This window comes from Falco peregrinus, chromosome 1, assembly GCF_023634155.1.
Source record: "Falco peregrinus isolate bFalPer1 chromosome 1, bFalPer1.pri, whole genome shotgun sequence".
NCBI classification, from domain to species: domain Eukaryota; kingdom Metazoa; phylum Chordata; class Aves; order Falconiformes; family Falconidae; genus Falco; species Falco peregrinus.
The window spans coordinates 26,756,382-26,781,879 of NC_073721.1; the positions used below are offsets into that span (position 1 = coordinate 26,756,382).

The 25,498-nt window shown below is 34.7% G+C and overlaps 1 protein-coding gene across 9 annotated transcripts in view; it reads right to left on the bottom strand.

Moving 5' to 3' along the window:
* EXOC6 (exocyst complex component 6) overlaps positions 1–25,498 on the bottom strand; it is a 95,811-nt gene that overhangs the window by 32,929 nt on the left and 37,384 nt on the right. For 5 of the 9 annotated variants that reach the window (XM_027788978.2, XM_055793995.1, XM_055793996.1 and 2 more), the window contains exons 11-20: positions 25,336–25,456; positions 23,340–23,411; positions 22,582–22,679; positions 21,362–21,467; positions 17,747–17,856; positions 16,593–16,704; positions 14,906–15,040; positions 10,052–10,231; positions 7,009–7,038; positions 1,009–1,150 (exon numbers count right to left, since the gene is read on the bottom strand). In XM_027788978.2, the coding sequence (XP_027644779.2) occupies positions 1,009–1,150; positions 7,009–7,038; positions 10,052–10,231; positions 14,906–15,040; positions 16,593–16,704; positions 17,747–17,856; positions 21,362–21,467; positions 22,582–22,679; positions 23,340–23,411; positions 25,336–25,456 (1,106 nt within the window). The remainder of the gene's footprint in view (positions 1–1,008; positions 1,151–7,008; positions 7,039–10,051; positions 10,232–14,905; positions 15,041–16,592; positions 16,705–17,746; positions 17,857–21,361; positions 21,468–22,581; positions 22,680–23,339; positions 23,412–25,335; positions 25,457–25,498) is intronic. The other 4 variants (XM_055793997.1, XM_055793998.1, XM_055794001.1 and 1 more) reach the window with 1 other exon arrangement.

Sequence of the window (25,498 nt, forward strand, 5' to 3'; positions counted from 1 at the left end):
GCCCTTTAACTGTCCCTGGACTCCCACAAGAAACCTTTGTGAATCTAACCAAATGGCTTGAAATCAAATTACCAGTTTCCCACAGGTGGCTGCTAATTGAGTAGTCAACAACTTTTTTCATGTGTCCAAACTAAAAACCTCAGGATATGCCTTGCAGAACTGTCCCATTTCACAGCTGTCACCAAAATCATTGAGTTCCATGCTTTAAACCCATAAAGGAAAGATACTTCAAAAAAACAGAGTGTAAGAATTTAAAAATATACACTGAAAAAAATGCTAGTGAGCCTTTTCACCGTATCTCAGTCATCAACTATAAACCAGACCTAAAACCTATTCATGCATGACAACAATGCTACAGCAGTAACTTACTTCATGCAGATTAACAGCTCACCCTCAGTGGTGAGCTCCATGCAAAATATGAGGAAATTAATCCTGCCCTCAGTGCTGGACTGAACCAGTTTTATAAAATAATGTTGATGCCATATTTTGAAAAGCGAGAATAAAACATCATCTGATGATGAGTACTAAATGAGTACTATTATTCTGCACAGTGAGGAAGGCAGTAGTAGTTCTAGGAGGGAGGAAACCCTAAGTAACAGCACATTTAAAAAATGTATCATAATGAATGAACTCAAGAGGGAAAACTTAAAATTTCACAGACATTTGACTTTTTTTTTTGCTCAACTATAAAAGCCCAATATTTATGTAGTGCGTTTGGGCAATTTTGTACAAGATTATAGTCTTTTTACTGCATATAGTGATTATGATCCCATTAGGAGTAACAACAGATGTACTTCTCAGATACTTGAGTTGAAAAAGTTCCATAAAAAATTTTCCCAGAGATGTTAACATACTTACTCATAAATAACTTCACAAGAAGCTGTACTGTAACATTTTTTTTAAGACGAAACTTTAGTAGATTATGGAAAAAATATTACTATATGACTTAAAGAACTTTTTTGCAGTATTAAGATAGATAGAGAAAGGAATTCTGGGACATCTACTTACATTCACACTGTATCACATCTAAATTAAATTGCTGAATTGCTCCCATGCTTATTTGTTTTAATTCACTGTCCAGTAGCATCTGCATTAGGGATGTTGAAAGATGCTGGCAGGCTGACATGCAAGCTGTCTGGGCCACTTTTCCCTAGTAGAAAGAGCAACAAGTTTTAAGATAGAAACAAATGACACATCATTAAGTAATTGCTTATTGGATTTGATTTTAATATACACTCGAAGACTTAATGATGCAGGACTTAGAAGGAGAAAGATCACACTTGCTGTTATTCCTTTGACCTGTTAGCTTGGTTTCTATTAAATCAATCAGGGTACTAAATTGAATACGTTAAAGCAACTATTGATATTTCTTCCAGAAATCTAACAGGGACACAAGGACATTTCCAAAATAATAACAATGTAAGTTGCTCAATAGCTTTGTGGATTTATGTATTTTAATTTTTTTAACCCAAATAGAATGAAAGCAAGAATGCAATGAAAATCAACATGCTGCATGTTTTTAACAACAGTCAGTAAAAAAAACCTCCACAGTTTATACACACCAAAACCAGTGCTTTCAGTTGGGGCATTTCTTATAACAGCTTGTACTAATTATTGGCACTTTAATTGCTTGAATTCCATCTCAAAGCTTGTAGCTAAATTATTTACAATATTTATGCTTATCCATCATCTTTTCAGGTGTTTAATAAATTAGTGCTGTCAGTAATCAAGTACTTACAAAATGAAATACAGCCCTCTGCTGTAGAAAATAGAAATAATTTTCCAACCAGTTTAGTTAGTAGCATTTCTTTTTACATTGTGTATGTAATCGAGACAAATTACTTTCCAAACATGAGAACAAAAAACAAAGCACAAAATCAGACATTAATTTGATAAGCTATTAAAAATTTAGTACAGAAAAAATGAAAGATGTGGAAATTCTGCCTTAAAATTAAGAAAATCAATTAAGACCAGATACTTGATCAGATGGCACCATTCTATTCATAGCTCTGCAATCTTTTAGAGCAGAGTGATCTTGGCTTTCAAATGCAATTATATGAATCTCTGAAGTTTCATGTACTTAAACCATGCTTTTCAACGGATGTCTATGTTACAATATGTATTGAAACAAAGGTAACTATTAACACGCTTACACAAAAGAAATCGTAATTATGTAATACACCCGCTGAAGCACACACCCCTATTGTTTTACATATATCCATCAGTAAAGTGATGACACCTATTTCTCTAAAGCAATGGTTCCCCAGCTGTTTTCTGCAAAGTGAGGTTGATCAAGTCACTGTTGACTCACAGAAACACATACAAGCAATGAAAAATTATAAGGACAGACAGCAGTTCACTGTCCCAAAAAGTTTGGAAAGTTCTGCTCCAAGATCTGAAGAGCCAGATCTTGCCCTTAATAAGACAACTTGCTCATAGCATTGACATTTCATGTTGTACTTCAGAAATTCATTTTTTGTTAAATCATAATTAAAATGTAGACAAGACAATGGAAAGTGTTCACTCTCCTTACGTCACACTGAAACATTAAGTGGCTTTTGCTAATACCTCTTTAGCATTAGGACACCCTGAACTGTTAGGAGCTTTATGTCTAAAATGAGATGTCAGTTTCTTAATTGAAAATCTCAGAGAAACAGATAACACTTTTGACCAAAATAGATGAACTGACAACAAGGAATGTAAGAAACAATGCAAGAACAGCATGCTTAAAAGTCTCCCAAACCCAACGGCAATTACACTGGGAGACATGCAGCTCTATTCCCCAAGCAGAACAATATCAGTATGAAGGGGGGCCGGGGGGGGGGGGGGGGGGGGGGGGGGCGCAGTGGGTGGAAGAGAAAGAAAAAGAAAAAAGAAGGAAAAAAGGAGGTGAGAAGGGGAATCAACGTGCCACAATTCATTTAATTGCAGTGTAGTAGGTCTGAAATATTTAATGGAAATGTCATTTTGATTTAATGGAACAACTAGTGCATCTGTTTAATGTACTACTCCATCAAATCAGCTCCATGTCCTATTTATGCTGCCACTGCAATGTAATAAAAGTTCAACCAGATTAATTGGTTATCAAGAAAAATGTTAACATTCAGCTTAGTTTATATGCAAACAATGTGTACTCCTCTTATTTAAAATAAAAAACAGAATTTTGTATTTCTAACAAGCATCTGTAATTAATTGTTACGATCTGGCAAATATCAATAGTACTGGAGCACAAGATAATGGTTACAATACAGAAATGACATGATAAAAGCCACTTGAACTTTAAATAAGTATCGATACATGTATGTTTAATGTTTATTTTTAAATTTCATAAAATGGAAACATCCTAACATTTAAACTATTTCCAACTATGTAACTTGAACTACAGGCTTATTGTTCACATGACATATCAGCAAATAATAGAAGTTTTCTGTACACAGTTTATACTTACTCAATGCAATCACTCCATTTTCTTAAATCTAGAGAAAAAACGAAGCTATGTATATCAATCAAAATGCTGAATTTTAACTGAGAGAAATGTGAGCTTTACTGTTATCCTCTCCAAAATTCAGTGCTTCCCAGTTCAAAATACATTGGATGTACGATATTCAGAAAAGAATGAAATTCAAATTCATGTTTGACAAATGAGATCTGTTTAAAAATCGATCTCTAGATTTCTGCCATCCACTAAGTAGTTCCTTACCATTTTTTCATAAAATATTTTGAAGAGGAAACTTAAGGATTCACGAACATAGCAATAACATATTTCTTTTCCAGAATTAAAGAAATCTAATTCTTGATATTTATTATTTGTCAGTTTGGGGTTTTTTAAATTACATGGTTATTTTTTAAGGGGGAGGTGGCTGTGGTTACTGTATCTAGCAATTAAATGCCTATATTCAATAGCATGCAGAGATGCAGCAGGTTTCTCACATTCCCTCCAGTTGCCTTCCATTCAGAGACACTACTATTATCTCTGCTGTGCCTATGCTAATTGCTGCTATCTACAAAACCTATTCTTCCACTAAACCAATGCAAAGTTTAAGAAACAAGGACCCTATTCTACAAGCAAAAACACCTGCTAACAGTGTTAAAGCCAACTGTTTTTTCACCCAGCTTTCACATTTTGCTGAAATACAAGTTTGCAAAAAGAGAAAACCCTTAGACAAACTTCTTATATTTCAAAGGAGCTTGTAAAGAGAATCTGCTGACATATTAAATCCTTTTTTATAGGACCCAAAAGCTTTTCTCCCAAGAACAATTGCAGTAAAGAGACATTCGGCTCCTAGGAAATTCCCAAAGGGTCAGCCATATGCATCCTTCTATGGCACCTTGGCAGTACCGCTTTCTAAGACCTATGCTAGCTCTCAAAAGCAGCTTTCATCGTTCACTACGGTGTCAGTCAATATGATTTATGGACTGCATTCAACAAAGTCAAAGCATACAGAATGAGAAATATGACTACAATCTGCTAATTTGTTTTGTATTGAGCCACTTAGGAGTCAAAGACCTGATGTCAGGCTGAGACCAGCAACACAATTAACTGGCCAGTGACAGATTCATCCATCCTCCCTGCCAGGCTGTGCCAATCAAAGACAGCATGAAGCAGCATTTGGAGAAATCAGTAAGAAAACCCATTCTCTGAGTAGCCTGTGGAGGCTGCTGATTGACAGGTTTTGAATATAGCTGCAGAAAACCACCACCCCTGCACCCTCACTGCAAGCTGTGAAATTAGGCTTTTGCTGCCAATCACAGACACAATAAAATAACACAAACTGCCGTCCTCAGCATAAAAGGAAATAACAAAACTTATCTGTTAAACCTAAGAAGTTAAGCTGAAGAATTAATTTAACAATATGAAATGACATAATGAAAAACTTTCTGAAAATGCAAAGAAACTGAACACACAGATTTTAGCAGTCATAATAACTGAAGTATTCTATTACTTAACATCAGGCCTAAAACCCAACTTCTGAACTACTGCTAAAATGTAAGTACACTAAAAAACACCAATGCAATTTTTAAGAATCAATTTTACTTCCAGTTGTGGCCCTGAATTCTACCAAAATAATAAAAAATACCTACTTGAAAGTAATTTGTATTAATTGTCAATAGTCATTCTTTTCCAAAGAGTACTCCAACACTAACTTTTTACTGGTAAAGCACCTATCTGGAATAAAACTTCAGTTAATTCTAAACCTAGATTAAAACACTTTTATATATATATATATATATATATATAGATGCACCCTCTATAATTTCAAATTAACTCAGCTGAAAATATAAGGTAAATTATTTCTTTAACTGTTCAAAATAAAACCTCAAAAATACAGGTCCTTAATAGCACATTTGATCACCCAATTGATTTAATGAGATTAATGGCTGTATAATAAAGTTTTAATTTGCTTTTTCATTTGAAGTATCTAATGGCACTATAAACTGCAATATGAACTTAAATGGGGATGTAAAAGAACCTGAAAAGAGAAATAAACTCAAAAGACTGTATAACTTGTTATAACTGTAGAAAACAAAACCGTTAAAAATTCCATGACTCAAATTATAACCTTCCAAAAGCAAATGCAGTCTGTGCTCTGCATTGCTGAAATTCTGCTAGGGCTTGGTCAGGACACAACCAGCACACTGACACCAGCTCAACATTAACCAGAAGTTATGAACACAAAATATTCAATACTTGTAGTGCTCATAATATTCTATTAGCTTGATAGTTCAACATGAGGCTGAGTATTCAAATCATGGAGGTGTTCATTGGAATGAACCACCAGTGTCATCTAGTCCAACCTCCCACTTGGAGTAGGACTATCACCAACAGTAGTTCAAGTCCATTGTCCTTTTTTCTGGCTGAGCCTTTAAAACAACCAAGGATGGGAATTCAACAGCCTTTCTGGGTAAACTCCTCCAACACCACACTACTCTCTTTGGGCAAACTTCTTCCATAGCGTCAAAGCTTCACCTCCCAAGCTTCTACCTGTGACCATAGCCACACGTGAATTTGTCAGTCCTACCAAGAAGAGTTTGGCTTCATCACCTTTGTGTCTGTTCATCAAGAGGCTGTAGGCTGCCACTAGATTTCTCCCCAGCCTCCTCTTTAACAGACTAAATAATCCATCTTCCTAAACCTCCATTTGTGACTCATGTGCTCTAGGCTCCTAACAACCTGAAAGTCCACTGCTAGATCTTCTCTCCAGATCCACAGAGCTACTACTCAGCCAATTGCCTTCCAGAATGTAGCAAGGAATGAGGTTATTCCCACACTGTGTACTCTTACGTGCCTTACGCATTTGTTCACTTAGAACAGTGAAAAGCACAGTATGTATTTGCTGCTGTACACTGCTTAAATGAACAAGATGCAACCATATTATTGGAAAAAATTAGTAAAAGTAAGTTCAGAAATTCAGTATTCAGAAGCCACTCAACAGCATAATATTAACACTTTAATTATCATGGAAATGCTTATGCCAAATCAAAATAAACTCCTTATACAAAAACTGATGACCTGAAAATAATCAGGGCATGGAAGAATTCTTAAATGCAATCCATCATCTTCTTAAAAAAAATATATATAAATTTAGCACATACATTCCCCTTGACCCCAGGCAGATGCAACAGAGAAATGATGGAACTTTCACTGATTCCTTATTCTATTTTATCATTCTACTCTTATTCTGTATGCATGCCTCATAGCTGCATTTTGATATCTGACCTCTCTTCCAAAAGATCTCATAGTCTCCTCTAAATTATCTCACTTGGGATGCAAGGCACACCTTACCAACCTTCTGCAAGGTTTTTAAGGCTCCTGCTGTCCCAGTGTATGAAAGCCCAATGTTAGTCAATAACCTGATCCCTGCATGCAACCACACAAGGTACATAGCAAGTCATCAGCAAAACAGAAGGCTCTTTTAATTAAATTACTTAAAAATCGAAGCAATAAGCCTGCAGGCAGTTCATAGTTTTTCAGTTCACATGCTTTTTCTTCATCTTGCATTTACTTACCGACATAGCTGCATGGTCATTGTTGTTATTCTGAGAAGGAAACCAGTAAGGCAATCAAAACAAAAAAATTAAGATGTACTGTCAACATCAAAAAAAAAAAAAAAGAATAAAAAATTGGTAGCAATAAAAGGTAAGGAAAAACTTCCAAAAAGAACAATTATAGTTACATAATTCCTTAAATTATTTTTTTTAAACCTCTGAACTTATATAGTTTTTTGTTGAGGCATACCAAAGAGATTATAATTTAAATAGTACTAATTTGTCAGTAAAATGTTTTTCTATAATAAGGAACTGTATGCCAAAATATCAAAGTAGCAAACTTCAAATGATGAAGCATTTGTTTGTATGCCTTTCCAGAAAGTTTTCATGGTAAGAAATAATATATTCCAAAACGCTTTGATCAAAAAGTAAATGCCATGTTTACCATGTGGCTTACAGAGGCTATCTGTACCTCATTAACATACTTTGTTCAAGCAAGACTTAGAATGGCTCAGGATAGTAAGAATCTAAATATAACATGATCCATTAGTGCATTTTAACATAAATCTAATGGTAATATAACTGCAGAGTGGAATAAAGATATTTTCTTTTCCAAAACCACTTTTTCAGTACAGTAAACACACAGAGAGGAGAAAACTAAGATATAAAACTTGAGAGGAAAAAAAAAGCTTCAGAGACGCAAGACATTTCCAGTGATTCAATGGAGATATCATACCCCAGCTAAGTTGTGCCACGAAGTGTGTAGTTTCAGTGAAACAGAAATCACTGTCTACCTGATTTAGATCTCTACACAATTTGCATTATTTTTATTGGAACATTAAAACATGTATGTAACATAAGATGCATTTTTTAAAAGTTATGTCTACACTGGTACAGAAACACTTCAATATAGCCCCACACGGATGCACACAAGGAAATACATTCCTGTTCATTTACACAGCTTAAACATACAGCTAAAATAGAACAAGACTCTAATGACAGAAACCCAATGACAGCAACAGAAATTGATAAAGAACATAAAACATTTCTGCAAGAAGACTCAAGTTTGAAACAATATCAAAGTCACTGACCTTTGAACGAGGCTATGGAGAATTAGCGCGGCTGACTAGTGCTCTAGCCTTTGCACAGTGCCCTCCAACGTGATCAGATGTGCAAAGGTAGGAAGAGAAACAATTCCTCTACCTGTCCTGCTCTTTTCCTTACTAGAATTATGGCCAGAGGCTAGAACTTTTGTTCTTTGATTTCTAATTACAGAAAAGGTTCAGAGAAACTGTCTTCAGCAGTGGAATGTTTCTGCCAGCCATACAAAAATTATTATGGAAATGACACTGTGACAATAATGGAATAATTCATAATTGAAAATGAATACTAAAACTACTCCAAATTTAACTATGGCATGTGAGAATCTAGCTTAGTTTAGCACTCCAAAGCACTTAGTATTTTAATAAGTTATGGAACCTAGTTCTGGGCTTATCTTTGAAAATGCTTTCACTATAAATTTTCTCTTAATGAAAATAACTTACTGTTACAAATCTTAACAAGAATCACTGTAATGAAACTGTATACACATTTCCACGTAAACTCCACATCTCACGCACAACAGCATTCATAGGACTGTACATTTCTACAATTGGCCAAACCAGAATAGGGAGCAATATGTAGGATAAATCAAAATTTACAAGAATCCTCTTGCCAGACCAGACCAGTTGTTCATATAGTTCTACACCCTGCCTGGTACCTGACCAGAGCTTGAAATTACAGAACAACCTCTTCACAGGTACTAGCTTTCTCCAAAGGTTGACTTGTGCCCCCACGCACATATTTCTATTCCTTTCCCACTTTTCAAGTCCTAATGCCACAGCTGCTTCTTTCCATCCCTCTTAATACATTACATCATTCTGTCTGTGGCTCATTTCTGAACAGCTGTATCACCACACACACTCACAACAGACTTCTGTACATCCTTCTCTAGAAGTTGCACATCCCTTAGCTGCGTATGACCATTGAGAAGCAGTGCCGTTTGTTTACGCTGATTTTATGTTGTTACAATGAATTTAACTATCTAACAAATGTGCTATTCTTTATCAAAACCTATTCACTGAAACATACCTCATACACCACATTCACATCAATATTAAGTGATACATTTTGAATGGGTTATGTCTTTGAGTCAGTAGAAAAAAGGAGACTGAAGAACCCCAGCCTCTTCACATTTGGAACACCGGGCAAGTCCACTATACCAGAAATTTCAACACCTTGTTGTGCATGTAAATAGATTATCTTTTACTTCCAGTCTGGAGCCGCAAAACATTCTATGTACTGAGGACTTATTCTTTATAGGCATCAGATGTGGGTAAAGCACTTGGACACCATTGTGACAGTAGTAACCAAGGACAAACTGATGAAAAGCTGATGTAGCTTGAAAGTTACTCCAGACATAAAGCTATAAACTATTATAAATCAAACTAGAAATAGTTTTTTTTGTCTTAAAGCAGAGGGAAATCAAACAACGGAATGTAACAATTGGTACATAAAACAGGTTTACAGTTCCCTTTTACCAGGGACAAACTAACACAGGATATATTTGAATATGAACAAGGATTCATTCCCATGAAGCTCAGAATTACAATCAAAATTATTTAGCTAAAAACAACCTTGGAACATCCAGTAACTCCATATTCTTATGCACAACTGCAGGATTTGCATGAATTCTGTGCTATTTGAATGAATACATGTGCACGCAGAAGCAATATGGTTAATTAAAGAGGCTATCTGATGCTCTAAAAAACTGCATGAGTTCTTACACTATTTGTAAATTAGCTGTTGTTAACAGTATTACTAAAGTATTTGAAGGTATCCTAAGTATTACCGTGGGTGAGCATCATCAACATACTGAAACACATCTGAAAATACATCTGTACTAAAAAGTACATCTGCCAGCATGTGCACAGTGCAAAAATAACATCTATCTTCAAAATCTTAGTACTTAAGGATAAAATGATGCTCCAATAGTTTGAAATTAAACTTAATTTTGAACACTTACAGGTAAATGGGTAAAAACTTGAAACGTGCTTCTTAAAAAGTTAATAAGGTCCATTAAATATCCACTGGCTCTTCCATCCGATTCAGACATTGTCCAATCATAATCAGCAATTTGAATAAATTCATCTATTTTTTGGTTAAGTTTTGTATATATTTCTCCTTCTGCAGCATGCCTTGCATCCTAGAAAAAAAGTCATGTGCAATCGTCAGAATTCTAAAATATTATTAGAATGCAGATAAAATTATATTCATCCACAAAACTGAACTCATGTCTGTCTTAGAATCAAAAAATATTTAAATCAGTATTTTAACTTCCGTCTTACACTAAGTTTGTGGCTATGGTTTTTACAATACTCCCATAATGTATACTGTAAGAGTGTTTATAACAGAATATGCCTACAGGATAGTCTAAATTCTCAGAAACAAATGAAATTAATTTGAATTTGGAACAAAGCAATTGCTTTACTCTGTTCACAATCACCTTAAATTCAGCTTACAAATTTATCAACCCTGACACAAAGTTTATTTGCCCTCTTTTACAAAGAAAATAATAATCTGATTATTTTATCTAGAAGTCCAGCAAACATATGATTTTTTACGTAATTCATGTCTTAAAGCCGCACATCTGAAGAATATTCATCATTTTTGATCCTCCTTTAAATATCTTGATCACCACTGCAATTCAGAGCACTCCCCTACTTCCTCCTGCCCCTACTTTTTGTTCTGCCACCACCTGGATTCTACTTTTTGAAACAGTAAAGAGGAAAAGTCTAACATTTACTGTGAAGTGTGTTTACAATGCGATCTATCTACCTTGTTCGTTTAGCACACATCCTCATAGATGCAATGGGATCTACGTACAAACTCTTGTTAAGGCATATTGTATTGGAAAAGCATGCTTTTGCCAGCCAGGAGGTTAAAGATACTTGATGAAGTCTATGTTCTAATTTGGGCTCAATTTGAAACTTTCTTCACTGATCTTGAGAAATGATTCAAGTAAGACATTTGATTTAAAGTGAACTGGTCAGTTGCTGGAGGTTTTTAGAGAGTAAAAATAGGCTGGATATACTGGAGCAACTTAAAGGTGGATGACATTCCCATTGCCAGTTTCCTCTGGGAGAAAGCAGTCTCAAAACACGGCAGTTCAGAAAGGTGTAAATAAGAATGGCAAAAAGAAAAAATTCAAGATGCACTGAGCTTAAAGGTGGCATCACATGGGGTATGTCAAATGCAGTCTTCAGGCCCCAGGCCATGAGGCACTTCAGGAGGAAGCAAGAAAGCATGTGCCCTGCCATGTATAAATATCAAAGTACAATTCCCTAAAAATAGCATTTTTACTGCCAAACCAACTTCTAAAAGCCTCCACTGAACAGCTCTCCTCATCCAACACACAAGAATCTGACAACCTGTTAATATGTCAAATAAAGGAGTATGCTGACATCCACACTTTTGTAGATGGCTATGCCTATAGAAGTTTTGCTTAAAGTCAAGTCTAAATTTAAAGTTGCTATTAAAAGTAAGACCTCAGTTGCAACAATCTATAATGACAGGACTTGCAAATATATCTGTTTAGGTTTAGTGCAATTGCTCAAATTTTTTGTTTGTTTGGGTTTGGGTGTTTGGGGTTTTTTTGTTTAAAACTAAGTCATTTATGGAGTGGTTGTATCATCTTTACCAGTTAAGATAATAAACAGGCAATGGCAAGATTAGTTCTTCGGTTTTAGTTTTGAAAGCCTGTTTTTGGTTATCTTTTATTTTGCTTTGGTTACTCCTTTATAATTGGAGCAGCATATTGCCAGTACTTTAAGCAAGGTGTGTTCCTCAGTTCCCTGAGAAAACTGTGAACAGCTGAGCAATTGGATTTCAAACCCAGAAGTTACTTCTGAGAAGCAGCACTGTGAATCCCATACACAAGTCAAGAAAGTGTTAGCAGTATTCTGGTTTGGGATGACTCCCAGAGGCAGATGAATCAACTCCATCTCTTCTTCTAACGTGGTGACAGAACTGCATCAAAACCTTTTGAAAGCTCACCAGGTTTTCTCCCACTATAAAGTGAAAAGGGCAAATGACAGAGTTTTGTTAAATGGCTTTTTTCTCAATGATGTCCTGAAGCCCTGCACAGGATTTGATGCTGCATTTCTGGCTCTCCAACAACCAGTACACAGCTTAATGCTAAGACCCTGGGCTCAGAAACTTCTATCAGCTAGATCTGCAAATACATTTATTTACACTTAGTGCGACTGCTGATTTAAACAAAGGAAAACAATGCTCATCCAAAGCTGGAAAATGTAGCTATAAATATTGAAAGCAACACAATTTTTTTATATGATAAAACAAAACAAGTTTTGGTGGTGGTGGTGATTTTTGTTTTGGTTTTTATTTCCACCCATGTGAAACAATGCTTGGAAAGTCTGAAGAACATCTTAAAATGAGATTTTATATACAAAAATAAAATGAGAAAAAGACTCCTCTAAAACAGTAGCCATGAAATAGTTTTGAAGGCTTCTATTAAAAATTACTTATAAAATTATCTCATGGAATGTGAATGTGATCAATACTGCTAATAAAAGGAGATTTTTGACCACTCGGAAAGAATGGAGGTGACATGATTTGCCACCAGGAGATAAATTTAATAACAGTAGAACATACCAAACTCTGTGAGAGCTCAGTTGGGGAACTATGAGCAGTTTTTCATTAAAACAGAGAGCAAAAGAAAGAGGGATTAACAAGAAAGAATTTTCTACTATAAATAGAGAACATTGTGCTACAAGTTCTCCAGGGAGACAGGAGAGAAACCATTAAAAAAAAAATGAAAAGATTCTTACGTGTTTCTGAGCATTCATTCTGTATTTTTCCAAGGTGCATAGATACTAAGCTCACTAAGCACAGATTATAATATTCTGTGATTCTCTTGAAGACAACTTAGATAGTTTATAGGATAGTTAAACAGAACTTACAGCATAAGCTATCGGCACAAAATATAATACAAACTTTCAACTGCATTTATTAAATTAAATTGAAGGATAAAGGATAACTTTTTAATGAAATTTAAGACTATGGCTGCATTAAGTGTTTGTTTGAATGTTAAAAAGAGTATGGATTGACCTTACCTGAAAATAATCTATAGATGTGCAAATTCAAAGACACACTGCACTATCGGTACATCATAAGCAAACTAGGCATTCTAGATCTTACGGACAGGGCACAATTAATAAAATGACTGGTAGAGCAATGGTAACCTAACTACAGCTGCTAGGCTAGAACCCTTCTGTCCTGCTTTCTTCATTAAATTCTTAGCAAAACAAATGACATTTAATGAGAAAATTGTTGGCAATCAACTGGAAATATGAAGCGTCTTGCAATGATGATGTCTTATTCCACCTCACCCACCTTTTAACATCTATGCCAGAGGGGATGTTATAATAGGATAGGCTACATTGCATCAACAAAAAAATGCAGTACAGAAAACAGACCTACTCTCAATAGGATTAGTCCTCTTTATCCCATAAATACAAGAAATCACCCTCCTTTGTTTCAGTGTACACTGAAAACCTCCTAAAGTTCAAGTTGCAGCTGCTTTAGAATCCCTGATGACTTTTTGTTTTGTTTTGTTTCTCTTTCAAAAGTTTCTGTATAGAAGCCCCAAGCGACTAAGTCAGCAATGCACTGGCTGAATTAATGGCACAAGGTAACCTATACACGATCATTCTTCTGTGAGAATGTTTTTTTCAGAAAGAAAACCCCCAACCATCCCCAAGTACGCACATTTGTTTCTGTTCTAAACCAAAAAAGCTACTCAGTCAATGAAATAATTTCTGTCATATTTTATGTATATGAATGCTGAAACTTGGTTCTTCAATGTACACAACCATCTGGTGCTTGAAAGAGGTACCTGGTGCCTAACCACCATCAAAACACGAAGGATCTCCAACCATCTTTACATTTGCCCCAGTGCCACAGCACCAGGGTTTCTGCTGTAGGGCCATTCAGTGGCCTGAGACCACACCATCTTTGCACTAGGCATAGCTAGTCCAGCTGTTGGCATCTTGGTTTGGAGCTTACTAGGGTCATTATGACATAAAACAGCCTGAGCAAGGATCAGACTTTTTACTAATTTATCTCAGGGATAAATCTCAGTCCTCTTGAGTTACCTGACATTAGGTATATAAGTTGTCTTCAGCAATTTCAATTTTACGTGCAGGTTTCTCATTAACAATACGTGTCTGCCTTACCACTGGAAAAGGACTAAGGCCTTTTGACTAATATTGTGGAGAGGGGCTTCACAGATGAGGTTATGGTTTTTGTTCTACCAAGGACAGGACTTCTATTATTATGTATGTAAAGGACATCTGAATAAAATACAAATTCTAAAAAGATAACGGAATTGTGGTTAATACTGCTTTTAGATTACTAAATTACACAATTTGAAAATATACCACAAAATATTTCTATTGTAGAGAATCAAATAAATAATACAAACATTTTAGATTAAACTAGCTGTTTTGCTTGATTCCATTCAGAAAGGGGAGATGTTACACAAACTGGAGCTTAACCTATTGAAAGCTTCTGGTGCACTTAAGCTTAGCTTGTAATTTCATAACTTAATAAAAGATGCATCTGAAAGAATATTGATGCTTCTGATGTACTGACATATTTCAGATCATACTGATAACAAAGAACAGTGTTTATCTGCTCAGTGTTACAACTGAATTCTTAACAGTTCAGAATTGTTTGAGTAAAAAATGAGAAAGCGTGCAGCTTTGCCTTCACCCCTTTTGTTTTAAAATGCTTCATTTACAGTGATTTTAATGTAACTTTTTAGACATAGTCATATAAAGCATGACATATACCATACCTTAAATGTAGAAAGTCCATAAAGTCTTGCTGTGTGAACAGTCACTTGTGAAATATTTGTAATGTTAGATATAAAATCCTCAAGGTATTTACAGGCTTGTTCCAAGTGTGTTGTGTTTATAATGATTTGAACAAGCTGCAAGAGGCAAAAAATTATTGTAAAAAAACCTTTTTGTATCTCCCACCGTTACTTGATTTTGTAAATGATTACCTCTTTCAGCAACAACACTACTAGAAATTAATTACAGTATTTCAGGTTACCGCATATTACCTGTTAATTTTCATGTCTGCTTTCAGATACCACTACAGAGTAATATTATAGTTTACATACAAATGATAACATTTTAAAAATTTAGTCTGCAGACATGTACTTGGTGAAATAAATCCAAATTATATTTTAGAATTAAAAAAGGGAAGAGGAATATACATTGCCAAAAGTAAATCACTAATTTTATCATTAAAATAATTTTAAAAAATACTGCTATTACAAAAAAGGATTTCACAATATTGTCTGCAGAAGGATGCATTCTGAAGTTAGGGAATTTCAAATATAAGTTTGTCAACTCCTTCCCTCCCCTATAATGGTAACAACCTGCTTATACATGACACAAATGTTTTTATAAGCAGGACCTGCATTTGCATCCAGTTCACAAATTAGACAATGTACATAATGCACATTAATTGAAATATCAGTATATTATATCTTAATTCTCATTGCATACTGTCTGTTTTAGTGAACACAACGTAATGCTTGGTAAAATAAAGTTTTTTTCTTTTTAACATTTTTCTCATAAAACATATTGACTTCATAATAAAACACCGCAAAAAATACCAGTGAATTTATTTTCCTATCTTTGAAAATATTCCTGTACCAATTTCAAGAACATAGAAAACTACATCTCAGAAAAATTGTCTCATCTATGCAAGAGGATCATGCAGTTTAAAACCAACATCCAGTATGACATAACACTGCTCTAACGGCAACAGTCTAAGTTCTCCTCAGCATGTTTCAGTAGGTACCTGCTGCCTCCTGGCATTGCAGGTACCGCCAGTGAATGTTCAGAGCCTGCCTTACTCTCTCCAACAAACAACGCCTTATTCTGTCCAACAAACAAGTTAAACCGAGAGTCCTGATGAAGAAACAACATGCAGAAACCTACCAAAATATTTTAATTGCAATTACTATAGAAAAAAATTCATGTGTTAGAGTGAACTTGAGATTTGAAATTTCTGAGTCCAGTAGGTTTATACACACATGAGAGAGATTTCCACCACCCCCTCCCCTTTTTTTTATAGGAAGGAAAAGAAACTCAACAGTGTGCTACTAATTGCTGGACAGGAACAGAACACATGAACTATGATCAGTATGCAACCAAAGAAGTAAGAGTCTTTAGCTTATTTCTTGCATACCTCTGTTTACCATACAGGAGAGAGAACTCTTCCATTGTCATCTCTCTGTGTAAATACACTTCCAACTAGACCCAATATTGTATTGTTATTATTTACGTAACAGACATTGATGCTTTTTTATACTTCATCTTTCACCTCTTTAAATTTTCCACTTTAAAGCAAACACTACTTGTTTTTCTTACACAAATCTTAATACCACAGTATATCTACATTTACAAGAATAGTTTTAGTTTTCATTGTCTTTAAAATTACAGTTTTGAGCATGTTTTAAAACTTACCTCTGTTAAACCTATATGAGGTTTTTTAATCAGGTTCTGTAAACAGCTACTCAGAGTTCTTGTAAGCAGCAAATTTGTAGATTTTCTGAGCATATCATCTATTTCTGTTGAGCTGACAAAAAAAGTTTATTTTTGTAACTATGCTGTACATAGAAATATTAAGTATTACTGTCAAAGTATTGTCATTTTTTTCCCCTTAAAGGTAACTTCTAACGTTAAGAATTCCCTAAGTGAATTTATTTTCTCGTTGCTCCAAGTCTTCTGTGATCTAACACACAGAACACTTCTTTCACCTACTAAATTATCCATTAACTGGTTTTCAAAGCTGAAGCAAAATCTGTTATTTTTAGATTTTGGGCATGCTTATTGACACAGCAGTTTGGAAAGAGTAATTTGTGGGTTTTAATGAGTTACTAAGGAGGTCACCATGCGCTCATTAGTACGTGTAAATTATAAACAGTATCAATTAAGAATGTGTGAAAACGAGTCATTTACATCTTTAACAGTGCAGAAGTGGGTGACTGTCCACAAATACCTTCCCGATTTCAGATCTACAAATGTTCTTTTGTGTAATTAAGCTTTTGAAGGCTACAAGAGAAAAGGGAATGTGAGAATTATGATGTTTTCCATCAGAAAAAGGTGGGGTGGAAGAGGGAATGAGCATGGAGACAGCACGTTTTGTTGCTGGTGAAATCATTGCTAAGGAAACTCAAAGCTCTGAGGAGGGAAAGACCACTCAAAGTAATCAGGGATGCTACACAATTACTTCTGAAATGGTGAGTATGAAAGTACGTTTTTCAAATGTTATGTGCTTTGTTAAATAAATATCTAGATTATTCAATCCAGGCAGTACTGTTTAAAAAAAAAAACCCAGCAGTGTTTTAAGACTGCTTACCATGCCAAGCAGCGTTCAAACCCTACAGACCTACACATATAGTATACAATATATATACACACACAGAGAAACAAAATATATGTTATAGAATTGAGAATCACAAATATAAAGAATACTATATTTAAATTATATGTAAATTATGAAACAAACACCGCTAGCAAGTGCACAAGAAAATGTATTTTCATTTTACTATATATTTTCAGGTCACCTGGATGTTATAGGTTACCTTATAGTCACATTCCTGAGAATTTAAGCTTACCTGCGGTGAAGTGACTCTGAAAACTTAAGGCTTGCATAAATAAATTCCTTAACCTGGATATAAATCTGAGGCACTGACTGAGACATTGGAAGCTTCTTTGGAAAGGATTGCTGTGAAAATAAAAGATAATCTTACACTTGAATCTGGTTCTAAGGAGAGCTTGGTATTAAATGCAAGAATTAGAAAGCCACTTAACAATATCGATATTTTAAACTATCTTAAGCCGTTCTGGTTTTCATCAAATACAAACAGTGGTATGCACTGAACTGACTTCTACATCTGTTTACATAGCTTATAAGCAAAATAGAACTTTATCACTTATTTAAATTACAGTAAAGTTTGGAGACTTCATGTAATTTAGGATGTGTCTGTAGAAAGCAATTTACAAACACACATTAAAAAACAGGTCTCAAACTGCTTTTAATCTGAACGAACAAGATAGATGTAAGTGGGATGACAGGTTCAAAAATGCAAACTTTTTCTGCCAAAGAAAGCAGTGCAAAAGAAAAAGAAAAGGTTTGAGAAGTTCAGTGTATCTGGGATTTTCAAAGCATCTTCAGAATGTTTAGGCATCTGTATTTACTGTAATGTATTTACTTTCTCTTGATGATTCACCAAACCAAAGCAGTCTGAATACTTTTCAATAATTTGAATTAACATGTGGGAAATACTAGTAGTCTGTAAGAATAAACCCATGCTGCTTACTTCAATTTTAAAGCTGATATTGTATTTAGGAGGATAAAAAGAAGTAAATTAAATCCAAACATACCAAATAGGTATTTCTGCATTGAATACATAATTTTTTACATCTGCAAAACAATTTTCTATTTACTTTATGACTAATGCATAAGAAAAATGATTAACAACTGGTATCTTCCTTGGAGAATTCAATTTCCCTCTAAAAAAGAAAAAGCATTAAGCAACAGCAGCTCAACATTTGCATATTAAAACCCCAGACAAAACAGATCACCTTGACATTCTCCTAATCATACCTCTTTATTAGGTGGTGTGACAACCATGTCCTGTAAGTGCCTGACTAACAATGATACCAAACTTTTTTTAAACAATAAGATTTACTTCAAGTATCTTTATATCTGATTTAAGCAATTAATTTCTACAGATAAAACAAGTGTTATTGCATACAACTATTTCAGATCATCACAACATGCTGTCAGCAGGGCTTGAGTTTCAACCTTTATATACTCATTGATCTAAGACAAGCGATTCTTTATCCTCTACAGTGTCTGGCCAATACAGAAGGACACGCCACTTTCTGTCTGACTATTAGAGTAGGCAGCAAGAAAAAACCCCAACAAAACAACAAAGCTACAACCAACTGTTTAAATTCTGAACACAGAAAGGGAGTAAAATTAGATGACATAATCAAACCATTTGGCACATTCAATCTAAACAAAAGAGTCACTTTTGTTCGGTGAGACTGGATTTGCTGTGTTAAATATCTAGTAGGTTCTGGTCATAATTCTGCCTAATGTGCTGCAAGCAACTCCTATGATAAACTTAACTGTAAGATGTGAGGGTGATTCATCCTAACCTACAGTTAAAAATGAGACACATTTGTTTCTTTTTACACTAAATGGAGAGAAACAGACATTTTCAGAGGTGAAATTCCCCTTAATCTGTAAAAGGCATTAGAGATGCATCAAATGAAATTAGCCCTCTAGGGTGTCTATTCCTCTCTATCAACTACACAGGCTCCTTCAGCAACTAGACTGAACTTACACTTTTAAAAAAAAAACAAACCACAAACGTGAAAATGTAGCTTAAATTAAGCCACCCAATAGGATCTCCCAGTGTCTTACAGCCTGAGGCAACAACAGAGAGGTGAAATGGATGGGTTTATAAACAGCAGCCAACAGAAGTGACGTTGGAGCATTTATAAAGTTTCCCCTCCATGTGGATTCCCTGCTATCTAATAACACATAAAATAACACCGCAGCCTTTCTTTCAACAAGGTCACTTAGTGATTCTTTCTCCTCTATTCCACTGTCTAGTTGACAAAACTTTTAGGAAGCCAATTATCTTTGAGGCTTCTGCCTCTTTGCTAAAATTGCTTGAAGTCAACTAAACTGCTTCAAAAATTGCTAGGAAACAGGAAAAAAGTCTCAGACTGCCTTATTTCTAATCATGTCCTGCTTTACATACAGGTTTCAAAGCTCTTTTCAGAGATACACAAAAAAAAATGTTTTCCCTGCTTTACAGATGAATAAACAGGGACACAGAGATGTTAAGTGACTTACCAGCACTATGCAGCTGGTCAATGATGGAGTTGGGAACAGAATCCAATCTGATTCCCAGCTTTATTCTCAAGCTCACCAGCCCAAAAACTAAGCAGCAGTGAGATTCTGCCCATAAAGTATCTACAAAAAGAGCTGCTAACTACAAACCAGAAATATCTCTGTCTGTCATAAATAGAAATGAAAATCGTTGGGTACAGAGAATATATTTCCCTTCTGTGAGCACATATGTGTAACTACACATGCCTACACAAGTAATGTCCACACCCACATGCTAATACATCATACATAGAGTGAGAGAGGCTAGCAGATCAAATTATTTAGAGCAAGTTAAAAATCTCTGCGATTTCTTAGCAAAATATGTCATGCTAAACAGTATCTGGGGTGTGGTATGTGTCCAACACTGTAAGGGATTTCCATTCTATCTTCTTTTAGTATTATAATGGCCTAGTAAATGAATTGAATGGAGGAAAGCCTCTAGAAAGCAATCTGGAGTCTTATTCAAAAATCAGCACAAAACCTACCTTTAATTTTTCATCTTCACTGCAATACTGTATTAATGACATGCAGCTGTTACATTTGCCTGGTAAATCCCTGCTGAATCACAGAATCAGGGTATCTTTTTACTTTTGCAGAGATCTGTAGTGATGAATCATGTATAAACCAGCTTCCCTCTACAAAAGCTACCGCCACTGTCATGTGGTTCTTAGATTTAGTTCCCCTCTACAGACTGCATCATGAGCCTGTTATTTCTTCATCAGTATTACCAAAACCACATTTGAATAGCAGAACATACTAATCATCATTCTGTGATTGGAGTTTGTAGTGAAAGAATGGCTGAGGCTACGAAAGAACATCCTATTGGAACGCTAGTACAGCAGAATTATTTACAGTCCCTTCACGTTTATTTTGCCCCACATGCTCAAACACAAATAATTAATTTAAAAGTGAAATACAAAAGCTGCTGTCTCTAACTGATCCCTGTTTTACATGTATTTTTGCAATAATACAGCACATAACATACTATGAGTTACTAAACCCAATGAGTTGCAACAAAATTTAACTAATTAAAGACAGACTGTATTATAATTACATAAAGATGTATCAATTAAACTGTATTATTAATTTGTTTACAAAACAATGGGTTTCATTATTCACTTAGACACAAGAGCAAATGACTAAAGCTTTAATTTTCATATTTACTTATGACTAGACAATTACACACAAAGGAGGTGATTTAGCCTCTTAATCTACCTAGCTTTTCAAATTTTAATTGCTTTTTAATTGCAAAAATCATTACTGTCCCAAGTGTCCTTAATTGGTTTTCAGCAAATTTTAATAGCATAAAACTTTTCCTTACCTTATCAAGTTCTGGATCTTGAAAAGGAAATTTGCTTATAACTATTTTGTATTCCTCTTCATTTGCTACAGGAATAGGGCTGTAGTTGTCTGCTTCAAAAATATCCCTGGTGAATTAGTAAAGTGAAAAAAATTTAGGACATATATAACTTATTCACAGTATTTTTGAGTGCTAAAACACATAAATAAATATAAATTTTACTACCACACTTAGGTGTGCAGCTTTAAAAAGTTATGAGCTGCAATCATTGTAATTTCAGAGATCCAAACTGTTTTAATTTGGAAGTACCTCGTATAAGCTCACTCTTTATACTAATGTCTAATCACAGAGGAAAAAATAGCTGAAAGTGTTTTAATATGTATGACTCAAAGCATAATAGAGCAAAGGAACTTTAGATCAGCTAGTCTACTCCAGGATAAACCATACCGAGATACACAGTAATTATGGTAGCCTACACTAAAACAGATGTTCAGAGCATCTCACTTAGGTACGACAGCTACATGTAGTCAATGGAGATGATTCAGAGAACTTCAACTAGGTCTATGGCCACAGTGTTATTTAAGTACCTTCTGGACTTTTCTACTAGTCAAATGACTACGCTAGGAGTCTAGAGAGCTTGAGAACCTTAAGTGGCCAATTTAATTTTAAGGGTTTTTCTAATACAATGTAACATATTTATGGTAATCAATTCCTGCATATTTAGACATCACACCCTATCTGCAAACAAGCTTTGGAGCACAGTCCCAGGCTGCTGTACTCCTGGGTTTGCAATTTACTCCATCAAATGATTCCAAGGCATAGGTGGAAACCAACCTGCATTAAAAAAACATGAAAACATACTGGCAATGTCAGTAGTCTGTCAGGGAGATACACGTATCAGCTAACTGTAAACACTAAGACAATCCAAATTAGGATCCTAATGCCCCTATTGCAGTAGCCTACAGTTGTTAGGTTCCTAATGAAGAAAAAAAGACATGCCTCCTGCATGTTTCTGCAATAATGTCCCTTTGGAGACTCTCCTCTCCATTAACTACCGAAGCAGTACTTGATGGATCTTCTCCTAAATATTAGTTACATGTGCTGATTATCTTACTCCTATCCAACCCCAAATTCATACACAATACTGAGTTAATCAGTTCTTTCAATCTAACAAAACCCCTTACAGTTAGACAAAACCAACAGATGAAATACAAAAGGCACCATTATTTTTAAATACTCACCTGAACAATCCAGACCACTTTTTAAGAAGTGTTTCATTGTATTGGTCTCTTATCTCAAATAAAAGATCAAACAGTCGATTCACTGGAAAACCATAGCCCTAATGTACAAAAATGAAAAGAGTGCATAATTCAAGAATACACTCTATTCCTATCACATCACTTCATGACTCTGAGATGAGACTTACTCCATCTTGTTACTTCTATAAAATAAATTCTAGTACTTTAAACACACCACTACAATTAGAAGATTACATAGTAAATTCTTGCCAAATACTTTATCCTATACTTTCAGTTTTCAAGCAGAAATTTGTCCCATTTCTCTGTAACATTTTAACTTGCTATTTATGCATATAAATAATCTTTTTTATCACTCTATTAAACATTGCAAGAATACTTGCCAATGATGTTCATTTAGTCTTGCAGCTAAAGTTAATGACTGCAATGCTATTCTTGCTTAAGATCAGAAGTAAACCATTTATGAAAGACAAAAATGTACACAAATTACAAAGCTAACATTAATTTTGCACAGATATGAATAACTGGATACTAGGTGGATAGCCCAGAATGTATACATTAAGTTGATAATATTGAAAAGGAGGAACCAAGGCAAGAAATAAATATATTTAAAAAATATTATTGTGTGATTTTGTTCTTGATTCGTATATACGATTCAGGAAAACTCAAAGCATTGCACTTACTCACCTAAAGGAAAAATCTGTCTCTAGGAATTTCAGTTAAATTACTAATATAGTATGTACCTGCAAAGTATCAGCAAATACTACAATGAGATTCTTCAGTTCCAGAACAAGGTCGGGATCACTGCAATATGACTGAAAGTGAGAAATTCTGGGTTTGTTACAAAGATTTAAAATACAGGACATACGTTTTCAGAGAGTATTAAAGCACAGAAGGTTGTTCTCCAGCCTTATCCTTTTACCTGACTGAGTGCCTTAGTAAAAAATAACTAACTCACTTGTCTTCGCTTAGTCTAGCTATGTAAAAGTGTTTGTTGAATTTATACAAACTATCAGTAATATAAATGCTCATAAAAAGTAAACTAAAACATGAGTTTCAATAAATATCAGTATGTCGTACTGAGATTCAAAATCAGCAAATTACATTTATTTCAGTGGAACATAACCACGCATCAAAATGCTTAGCTAAATCAACACCAGAGAAATTTCCACAGGATGTTCTTATGAACACCAAGCCTGGATCTAACTAGTGCTAGCTGTGACACATCAGACAGTTTCCCAGCTGTTTGGGGAAAAGACTATAAAACACTTTCTAAAGAAGTTCAAATTACAAATGTGATGGTAAAAAGTCAAGACGTTATTTACTCTGCTGAATGACTGAAATATTATTTTCAGAGATGTGGAGTCATACAACTAAGGTCTTCACCTCAGCCTCACTGTTTGTTATACTGGATAAAGTAAAAAATATTGATATTAAAATAATTCAAAGTAGCATGAGAATATAGTATTGGTTAGAGACTATATATGCCAGTTTCACCTTTCTTTCATGTTTGCCCTTAGCATACTTTATTAAAGTAAGGGTTTGGTTTATGATACCTCATAAGACAATATACACTTACCAAAACATTAGTCTGTACTAGGATGATGTTAGCAAGAGATTGTGACAGAGTTGGTTTTGATGGGAGTTACGTATTTTGTGATCAAATAGTGATCAACTACATGACAAGACACTGTAGAGTTCTTCAGAGATTACATTACTGCTAGTCCTTAAATTACCATAGTCTTACATAGGTGTATAAAACCATACACATCGACAATTAACTTCCAAAGTATTTAGCTTAAAAAAATGCTTAATATATCTCAATTTATCCCAATCCTGTCAAATGATTTTAAAAGTATGACAACATCTCATGTACCAGTGATCAGTAAAAGTCCTATGATAAAACTGTGATTGCAACCTGAACTTCTTCCCCGTTTTTCATCAGTACATATGAAATTTAAAATATTTCTTGAATTAAGGATCAATTTTAATAAAAATAAAAATAACATTGCATAAAGGAACTGCTTCTAGCAAACATTAAAAAGGGAAAGATAAAAATTCTTCTGTTTTTTCCAATAGTAAAAATTATACTAATAGTACACTCTGAAGCAATTTACCATCAGTCAGTCTGAGTAAACAACAGTATTCCATTGGAGCTAAGGTAGAAATGTAATTTTAGGAGACACGCTTTGAATGTACTGAAATACTCAGCTGATACAGAATTTTTCTAGTACTTTTATTTCAACATAAATGTAGTACTACTACAGCATTGAAGAGATAGCTCCAAGGGTTTTGCTGGTGAGAGTTTATTTTGGAAACACTGCATTTGGAATGATAATTAGGAACTATTTCCTGGTGGTGCTTTCAGTGCTGAACTATTCAATCTGATCTAATGAAGAGGTCAGTTGAGACTAATGAGGACGGATTGCAATAATAACAGCAGATTAACTCTGCATATTCTAAACTGCTGGACTAAGAGAAGGTTTGGAAGACCCAGTGAGTTGTAAATCAGTGGCGGATTATGCAAATAGCCCATGGCTGCGGATCACGGCCTGATACTGTTGGGAAAAACAAAAGCTTGGCAGGCTCCCTCCCAAATCTGAGCAATTTTTAATCACAAGGGAAAGAAAACATGAGAGGCACGTCATTTTTCACTTTGTTACTACCCCAGCTTTAAGTATACACAGCTCTGAAGTAAGAGGATTTAAACTGCAATACTGATAAAGACTTCTCACTTACTGAATGTGTTCTAAGAACAGCAACGATCTTGGAAAGGGCCATATTCCAGAGTTCATCAGTGTATGTTCTAGTTACCAGTCCTTGGGTTACATGTAAAATGTGGTCTTCTACTACAAAGAAACTAAAACAAAAAAATGCTTAAATTACTGGTTTCTAATATTAG